The sequence below is a fragment of the Salmo salar genome, chromosome ssa01 (assembly GCF_905237065.1).
Source record: "Salmo salar chromosome ssa01, Ssal_v3.1, whole genome shotgun sequence".
Classification (NCBI taxonomy): Eukaryota; Metazoa; Chordata; class Actinopteri; order Salmoniformes; family Salmonidae; genus Salmo; species Salmo salar.
The window spans coordinates 169,260,368-169,270,367 of record NC_059442.1 but is presented as its reverse complement, the minus strand read 5'-3'; the positions used below and the strand labels follow the sequence as shown (position 1 = coordinate 169,270,367).

At 44.6% G+C, this 10,000-nt stretch overlaps 1 protein-coding gene across 4 annotated transcripts in view; it reads right to left on the bottom strand.

The window, feature by feature from the left end:
- LOC106572331 (transcription factor 4) overlaps positions 1–10,000 on the bottom strand; it is a 513,525-nt gene that overhangs the window by 59,875 nt on the left and 443,650 nt on the right. For all 4 annotated transcript variants that reach the window (XM_045694032.1, XM_045694014.1, XM_045694023.1 and 1 more), the window contains 2 exons: positions 9,395–9,473; positions 6,224–6,303 (listed from right to left, as the gene is read on the bottom strand). In XM_045694032.1, the coding sequence (XP_045549988.1) occupies positions 6,224–6,303; positions 9,395–9,473 (159 nt within the window). The remainder of the gene's footprint in view (positions 1–6,223; positions 6,304–9,394; positions 9,474–10,000) is intronic.

Below are 10,000 nucleotides of genomic sequence, written 5' to 3'. Positions count from 1 at the left end.
GACAGGACCTTCCCAACAATACAGAGAGAAAGACAATAGAGAAATAATAAAAAAGTAAAACACGTAATAATAAAGGTAATAATAAAGGTAATAATAAAGGTAATAATAAATACACAGTGAGTAACGATAACTTGTCTATATACACAGGGTACCAGTACCGAGTCAATGTGCAGGGGTACGAGGTAATGGAGGTAGATATGTACATATAGGTAGGGATAAAGTGACAGATAGCTAACAGTAGCAGCACCGTCTGCGATGAGATAAAAATGCAGATAGTCCGGGTAACTATTTGGTTAACTATTTAACTAACTATTTATCAGTCTTATGGCTTGGAGGTAGAAACTGTTCAGGGTCCTGTCTTTCAGGATCCTGTTGGTTCTAGGTAGCAGAGAGAACAGTCTAAGATTTGACAATGTTTAAGGCCTTCCTCTGACACCGCCTGGTATAGAGGTTCTGGATGACGGGGAGTTCAGCCCCAGTGAGGTATTGGTCTGTCCTCACTCCCTCTCTAGCGCCATGTGGTCGGATGTCAAGCAGTTGCCATACCAAGCGGTGATGCAGACAGACAGTCAAGATGCTCTCAATGGTGCAGCTGTAGAACTTTTTGAGGATCTGAGGGCCCATGCCAAATCTTTTGAGTCTCCTGAGGGGGAAGAGGCGTTGTTCGGCCCTCCGTTTCCTGTAGTCCATATTCAGCTCCTTTCTCTTGATCACGTTGAGGGAGAGGTTGTTGTCTGGCACCACTTCCAGGTCTATGACCCCCTCCCTATAGGCTGTCTCATCATCATCTGTGATCAGGCATACCACCGTTGTGTTGTTGGCCAACTTAATGATGGTGTTGGAGTCGTGCGCGGCGACGCAGTCGTGGATGAACAGGGAGTACAGGAGGGGACTAAGAACACACACGAGGGGTTCCCGTGTTGAGGATCAGTGTGGTAGATGTGTTGTTACCTACCCTCACCACCTGGGGTTGGCCTGTCAGGAAGTCCAGGATCCAGTTGCAGAGGGAGGTGTTAAGTCCCAGGGTCCTTAGCTTAGTGATGAGCTTTGAGGGTACTATGGTGTTGAACGCTGAGCTGTAGTCAATGAACAGCATTCTCACATGGGTGTTCCTTTTGCCCAGGTGGGAAAGGGCAGTGTGGAGTGCGATTGAGATTGCATCATCTGTGGATCTGTTGGGGCGGAATGCGAATTGGAGTGGGTCCAGGGTGTCTGGGATGATGGTGTTTATGTGAGCCATGACCAGCCTTTCAAAGCATTTCATGGCAGCAACTAATGGGGATCCCTAATGAATACAAATACAACATACAGACTGGGTCAGAGGTTGAAAATGTCAGTGAAGACACTTGCCAGCTGGTCAGCCTATGCTCTGAGTATGTGTCCTGGTAATCTGTCTGGTCCTGCGGCTTTGTGAATGTTAACCTGTTTAAAGAGAGGGATCACACAGTCGTCAGGAACAGCTGGTGCTCTCATGCATAGAAGGAATTTTCACTCGTCTGGAAGGCTAGCGTCACTGGGCAGCTCACGGCTAGGTTTCCCTGTATTCCGTGATAGTTTTCAAGCCCTGCCACATCTGATGAGCATCATAGCCGGTGTAGTAGGATTCGATCTTGGTCCTGTATTGACGCTTTGCCTGTTTGATGGTTCATTGGAGGCCATAGCGGGATTTCTTTTAAGCTTCCGGGTTAGAGTCTCGCTCCTTGAAAGCGGTAGCTCTTGTCCTTAGCTCAATGTGGATGTTGCCTGTAATCCATGGCTTCTGGTTGGGGTATGCACGTACGGTCACTATGGGGATGACATCATCAATCCACTTATTTATGAAGCCAAACTGATGTGGTAAACTTCTCAATGCCATCGGAATAATCCCGGAACATATTCCAGTCTGTGCTAACGAAACAGTCCTGTATATAAGCATCCGCTTCATCAGAACACTTCCTTATTGAGCACGTCACTGGTACTTCCTGTTTGAGTTTTTGCTTGTTAGCAGGAATCAGGAGGATAGAGTTATGGACATATTTGCCAAATTGAGGGCGAGCTTTGTATTTGTTCCGCGTCTTTGTGTGTGGAGTAAAGGCGATCTAGAGCTCTTTCGCCTCTAGATGCACAGGTGACATGCTGGTAGAAATTAGGTTAGACGTATTTCATTTTATCCTGCATTTAAATCACTGGCCACTAGGAGTGCCGTCTCTGGATGAGCATTTTTGGGACCGAGTGGCGAAGCGGTCTAAGGCACTGCATCGCAGTGCTAGAGGCATCACCACAGACCCAGGTTCGATCCCGAGCCCCAAAGGAAGGCGCACCATCGGCCCAGCGTCATCCGGATTACGGGAGGGTTTGGCCGGGGTAGGCCGTCATTATAAAATAAGTATTTGTTCTTAACTTTTTTAGCATAGGGGGCAGCATTCGTAATTTTGGATGAAAAGCGTGCCCAAAGTAAACTACCTGCTACTCAGGCCCAGAAGCTAGGATATGCATATAATTGGTAGATTTGGATAGAAAACACTCTAAAGTTTCCAAAACCGTTAAAACAATGTCAGTGAGTATAACATAACTGATATGGCAGGCGAAAACCTGAAGAAAATCCATCCAGGAAGTGCCATTATTTTGAAATGGGTGTTTTTCCATTGAAAGCCTACCCACCATATAAATGGTTATGACCCAGATTAGGTACCCTATGGCTTCCACTAGTTGTGAACAGTCTTTAGACATTGTTTCAGGCTTTTATTCTGAAAAATTAGGGAGAATGACCACTTTGAATGGGTGGATAGTGGAAAGTCCCCAACCAGTTTCATCCACATGACCGTTCGTTCTTTTTCCTTTCTAATGAAAACGGCATAGTCCGGTTGAAATGTTATCGATTATTTAGACAAAAAACAACCCGAGGATTGATTATAAACATCGTTTGACATGTTTCTACGAATTTTACTGGTACAATTTGGATTTTTTCGTCTGCCTGTTGTGACCGCATTTGAGCCAATGGATTACTGAACAAAACGCGCCAACAAAATTGAGGTTTTTGGACATAAAGAGGGACTTTATCGAACAAAACAAACATTTATTGTGTAACATGGAGTCTTGTGAGTGCAAAGATATGAAGATCATCAAAGGTAAGTGATTAATTTTATTGCTATTTCTGACTTTCGTGACTAATCTACTTGGCTGGTAACTGTTTGTAATGTTTTGTGTGCTGGGCGCTGTCCTCAGATAATCGCATGGTTTGCTTTCGCCGTAAAGCCTTTTTGAAATCTGACACAGCGGCTGGATTAAAAAGAAGTTAAGCTTTATTTTGAAGTATTACACTTGTGATTTTATGAAAGTTAAATATTTATAATAATTTAATTTGAATTTGGCACTCTGCAATTTCACCGGATGTTGGCCAGGTGTCCCGCTAGCGGCATGCCTTTCCATAACAGGTTTGAACTGACTTGCCTAGTTAAATAAAAGTTAAATACAATTATTGTTGGGTTATACAGCTCGCTGGGTGCGGTCTTAGTGGCAGCATCGGTTTGTGGTGGTAAATAGACAGCTATACAAAAAATATAGACGAAAACTATCTTGGTAAATAGTATGGTCTACAGCAGGGGAATTCAACTCTTACCCTATGAGGTCCAGAGCCTGCTGGTTTTCTGTTCTACCTGATAATTAATTGTCACCCAGCTGGTGTGCCAGGTCTAAATCAGTCCCTGATTAGAGGGGAACAATGAAAATTAGCAGTGGAACTGGCTTCAATTCCAGAGTTGAGTTTGAGGGCTTTACAGCATGAGGTACTCTAACTCAGGTGAGCATAACCTCTCCTTAATATCAGAGATCACACACTAGCTGTTGTTAATAGAGACACACACCTTCACCCTTGATCTGATACTGCCATTCTGTCTTGCAGATGCACAGAAAAACCATCTAAACTCAGCAAACTATCAGCTGTGTTTATTTTCAGAAAATGTAAATATAATAAATGTAAATATACACATTATAAATGTGTAAATATTTGTATGAACATAAGATTCAACAACAGAGACATAAACTGAACAAGTTCCACAGACATGTGACTAACAGAAATGGAATAATGTGTCCCTGAACAGTAACAGTCATTATCTGGTGTGGCCACCAGCTGCATTAAGTACTGCAGTGTATCTCCTCCTCATGGACTGCACCAGATTTGCCAGTTCTTGCTGTGAGATGTTACCCCACTCTTCCACCAAGGCACCTGCAAGTTCCCAGACATTTCTGGGGGGAATGGTCCTAGCTCTCACCCTCCGATCCAATAGGTCCCAGACGTGCTCAATGGGATTGAGATCTGGGCTCTTCGCTGGCCATGGCAGAACACGGACATTCCTGTCTTGCAGGAAATCACGCACAGAGCGAGCAGTATGGCTGGTGGCATTGTCATGCTGGAGGGTCATGTCAGGATGAGCCTGCAGGAAGGGTACCACATGAGGGAGGAGGATGTCTTTCCTGTAACGCACAGAGTTGAGATTGCCTGAAATGATAACAAGCTCAGTCCGATGATGCTGTGACACACCGCCCCAGACCATGACGGACCCTCCACCTCCAAATCGATCCCGCTCCAGAGTACAGGCCTCAGTGTAACGCTCAGTCCTTCGACGATAAACGCGAATCCGACCATCCCCCCTGGTGAGACACAACCGCGACTTGTCAGTGAAGAGCACTTTTTGCCAATCCTGTTTGGTCCAGAGACGGTGGGTTTGTGCCGATAGGCGACGTTGTTGCTGGTGATGTCTGGTGAGGACCTGCCTTACAACAGGCCTACAAGCCCTCAGTCCAGCCTCTCTCAGCCTATTGCGGACAGTCAGAGCACTGGAGGAGGGATTGTGCATTCCTGGTGTAACTCGGGCAGTTGTTGTTGCCATCCTTTACCTGTCCCGCAGGTGTGATGTTTGGATGTACTGATCCTGTGCAGGTGTTGTTACAAGTGGTCTGCCACTGCGAGGACAATCAGCTGTCCGTCCTGTCTCCCTGTAGCGCTGTCTTAGGCGTCTCACAGTACGGACATTGCAATTTATTGCCCTGGCTGCATCTGCAGTCATCATGCCTCCTTGCAGCATGACTAAGGCACGTTCACACAGATGAGCATGGACCCTGGGCATCTTTCTTTTGGTGTCAGTAGAAAGGCCTCTTTAGTGTCCTAAGTTTTCATAACTGTAACCTTAATTGTCTGTAAGCTGTTAGTGTCTTAACGACTGTTCCACAGGAGCATGTTCATTAATTGTTTATGGTTCATTGAACAAGCATGGAGAAACAGTGTTTAAACCCTTTACAATGAAGATCTGTGAAGTTATTTGGATTTTTACGAATTATCTTTGAAAGACCAGGTCCTGAAAAAGGGACGTTTGTTGTTGTTGTTGAGTTTATAATATTATCCAAGTCCAGGATATTACAGGTCTTCAGGTCCCAGTGATAGGATAGTCTCCAACGGAGCTCATCCAGTTTGTTTCCGGTGATCTGTACATTCTCCAATAGAACAGAAGGGCAGGATTATTTACTCGTCTCCATAGTTTCGTCAGGGTGCACCCACGTTGGCCTCTATATTGTCGTCTCTTTCTCTTCTGAGTGTCCGAGATTAGGGCCTTATGTCCTGGGTGAGCAGTACGTCCTGCACCGGCCGACTCGTTGAAGTAGAACTCTTCATCAAATCAAATCGAGGTTTAGTGATCGCTGTTCTGATGTCCACAATTTTTTTTCTTCTTCCCGGTAGGAAACGACGGCGGAAACTTATTTTTTGTATATAATGTTAAGATCAGCGCACAAAGAAAACACACCAAATAGCAGACTTGGTCAGGAGCCTGGAAAATGGCCGCTGTACATTCCAGCGCCATCCTGTATGTATTGACTGATAAGACTTCATTCTGTTATGAATGTGTTATTAGAAACTGGGTGGTTCTGAGCCATGAGTGCTGATTGGTATACCACGGGTATGACAAAACATTTATTTTTACTGCTCTAATTTAGGTTGGTAACCAGTTTATAATAGCAATAAGGCACCTCTGGGGTTTGTGGTATATGGCCAATATACCACGACTAAGGGCTGTATGCAGGCACTCCGCAACATAAGAACCCCCTCGGGACTTACTGCTTAATTATGACACCAATAGGACTCTGCTGCAGTGGGGAAGGTGAGGGGTCAGGGGTTAAAGGTTGCATTGTTGACATAGGCAGCATTATGAATGTGATACGAATGTCTTATGAAGATCTTATGTAGTCTTACCAGAGAGTGTAGAGGAGCCTCATAGTTGGGGGAGGAAGGACCTTGTCCTCCGTTCCTGGACCACATAGCAGAACTAGCAACTAGGAGAGGACACAAGGAGATGAAGACATGAGGAGACGAGGAGATGAGGACAGAGTGAGCACAGGAAGGACATGGGACTAGAAACTATCCCATTTTGTCAGTATCCCAATACGATTCATATACTCTCTGATGGAAATACCGCCCTAAACACAAACTGTTCAGTTGAATTCAAAGTTAGCTGGACATCAAAATTCAAGTCAGCGGAACAGTTGAGAAGTACGTAAATGTTGGTCGACATTAGAACAACACACCGAATTGGCCCTTGGTAATAATGAGCTCTATATTAAGGTCATGCTATTCAACGTTAAACCAGTAAACCCTGGAGCATTTTGGGAGAAATGAGTTATTTGTGACGCTAAAACATGGTTGACTCAGAGCTTTTTTTTTGTTTGTTTTTTGTTTGTCTTGTTCCCGTCTGTGTCTCGACTTTTCATTCATGGCTTTCCTCTGCTTCTCACGCAGCTTTTGTCTGGTTGTCCCTGACCTATACGCAAACTGTGATCATTAACTGGTGGAGGTTGTCGGTGTGTGTGTGTCGGTGTGTGTGTGTCGGTGTGTGTGTGTCGGTGTGTGTGTGTGTGTGTGTGTGTGTGTGTGTGTGTTTGTTTGTGAAACACTATTCCTAAAGGAGAGGATATTGTGGGCGTCGCCGGGGCGCCTGGGAGCAGGTAGGGAACAAAGGCCATTGATAGGCCGGAGAGCTATGTTATGCTAATCACCTCCACATCCTCTTTTGTTGTGTTGTTCTTCAGAAGTTAAAGACCCATGGAGCCCCCACCTAGACCACCACTGAGTGTGTGGTGTGAGTGTGTGTGTATGTTATGTGTTTGTATGTTATGTTATGTATGTGTGTGTTTGTGAGTGTTCCTGTGTGTGTGTGTGTGTGTGTGTGTGTGTGTGTGTGTGTGTGTGTGTGTGTGTGTGTGTGTGTGTGTGTGTGTGTGTGTGTGTGCGTGTGTATGTGTATATGTGTGTGTGTGTGTGTATATGTGTGTGTGTTCCTGTGTGTGTGTGTGTGTGTGTGTGTGTGTGTGCGTGTGCGCGTGCGTGTGCGTGTGCGTGTGTATATGTGTGTGTGTTCCTGTGTGTGTGTGTGTGTGTGTGTGTGTGTATATGTGTGTGTGTTCCTGTGTGTGTGTGTGTGTGTATATGTGTGTGTGTTCCTGTGTGTGTGTGTGTGTGTGTGTATATGTGTGTGTGTTCCTGTGTGTGTGTGTTCCTGTGTGTGTGTGTGTGTGTGTGTGTGTGTGTGTGTATATGTGTGTGTGTTCCTGTGTGTGTGTAGCAGCAGTGTAGCTATGAACCAAGGCCTTATTCATCCTCCTCTCCTCCAGACCGACGGCTTCCATTTCCCTTCCTAATACCGATTAGACCTAATTATCTTGTTTTCTATCTTTCATGTATACACACATTTATACACGAGACCCACTTTATTTTATCATCAAACCTAATTTACATATGTTAATGAGCCAATCATTACCTCAAACATTCATGTGCAAATAAAACAAAATATATTATTTGGGGGGGGGGACAAATGATTAAATCCATGATTTCTTTAATTCAAACTAACTTCCCTAGGTTTAAATAGCAGTCTGCAGTTTGTCCGTAATCAGGCTGGTTTTGTGTCTAATAACAGAGAGAACAACGTTAAACACCAATTATGTTCGCAGGCATTTCCCTGGTGTTAACTTTATTATTACTTTATGATGCTGAATCACACACACACACACACACACACACACACACACACACACACACACACACACAGAGACAGACACACACACACACACACAGTAAGACAGAGACACACACATGCACACACACACGCACACACACACGCAGTAAGACAGAGACACAGCGCTGCTGCTTTTTGAAATGAATTTCTGAAGTGCGTTTGTAATTAAGTCTCAGTCATCAACATACGAAATATCAAACACTGTGTAGCAGCAGCGACAATTAATAGTGATAAGGAGAAAGCAATTTCTCACCAAGGAGCAGCGGAGGATTTGCATCGTTAGTCTGGATGAACAGTAACACGCGAAAACAAAACATAAAGGACGGGCAGAGGAAGATTCAAGTGTTTTTTTGTAAACTGGACGGGAGGCTTAAATTAAATCATTTCTCAGTGATGAACTAACAGGAAGTAGCTCATGAAAGTCAGTGGCCAATCTTCAGGGATGTTACGCCGAGAGGCCCTTCCCAATACCGGGGCCAACAGCTGTACTATACACATCGGTATATATATACTCCGTTTGGATGCCTCCCAAGGTATTTTCTCCCCCATTTCTCTACCATTAGAGCTAAGGTCTTAAACACTACAATGTGAGCATGGACCAGGCTTTGTTGTAGTCTTAAACACTACAATGTGAGACTGGACCAGGCTATGTTGTAGTGCTGATTGGACTGAACCAGGCTATGTTGTAGTCTTAAACACTACAATGTGAGACTGAACCAGGCTATGTTGTAGTGCTGATTGGACTGGACCAGGCTATGTTGTAGTCTTAAACACTACAATGTGAGACTGGACCAGGCTATGTTGTAGTGCTGATTGGACTGGACCAGGCTATGTTGTAGTCTAAAACACTACAATGTGAGACTATGTTGTAGTGCTGATTGGACTGGACCAGGCTATGTTGTAGTCTTAAACAGTACAATGTGAGACTGGACCAGGCTTTGTTGTAGTCTTAAACACTACAATGTGAGACTGAACCAGGCTATGTTGTAGTCTTAAACACTACAATGTGAGACTGAACCAGGCTATGTTGTAGTCTTAAACACTACAATATGAGACTGGACCAGGCTATGTTGTAGTCTAAAACACTACAATGTGAGAATGGACCAGGCTATGTTGTAGTCTAAAACACTACAATGTGAGACTGAAGTCTACAAAGATCTGTTTCACTTGTATAATAGTGACATGAATTGCTTCCTGATTTTAAAGTGTTTAACCTGTGAAGTGTAGACATTGATTGACGCTTAAGGCTCTAATTACAGTTAAAATGGTTCACTTCCTGGTGTTCCCCTTAAAGGAGCCAGATGAATGTTGAAATCCGTAGATAAAGGGAGGTCGAAGTTTAAACTGAGATGTACCTGTGAGTGAGGGGGGAGAGCCCACCGGGGTCGACGGGTTGGACGAGAAACTGTTGTTCGTGTGGTCTGGAGAGTAGATCTGAAAACAACCAATAAAATCACAGGCAGACAGTCAATACGTGGATGTGGATTAGGTTGAGGTGTGTGTGTATTGGCTAGGGGTGTAGGTTGAGGTGTGTGTGTATTAGGTTGAGGTGTGTGTGTATTGGCTAGGGGTGTAGGTTGAGGTGTGTGTGTATTAGGTTGAGGTGTGTGTGTGTGTGTGTGTGTGTGTGTGTGTATTTTAGGTTGAGGTGTGTGTGTGTGTGTGTGTGTGTGTGTGTGTGTGTGTGTGTGTGTGTGTGTGTGTGTGTGTGTGTGTGTGTGTGTGTGTGTGTGTGTGTGTGTGTGTGTGTTTGGGTAGGGGTGTAGGTTGAGGTGTGTGTGTGGATTGGCTAGGGGTGTAGGTTGAGGTGTGTGTGTGTGTGTGTGTGTGTGTGGATTGGGTAGGGGTGTAGGTTGAGGTGTGTGTGTGTGTGTGGATTGGCTAGGGGTATAGGTTGAGGTGTGTGTGTATTGTAGGTTGAGGTGTGTGTATGTGTGTGTGTGTGTGTGTATTGATTAGTG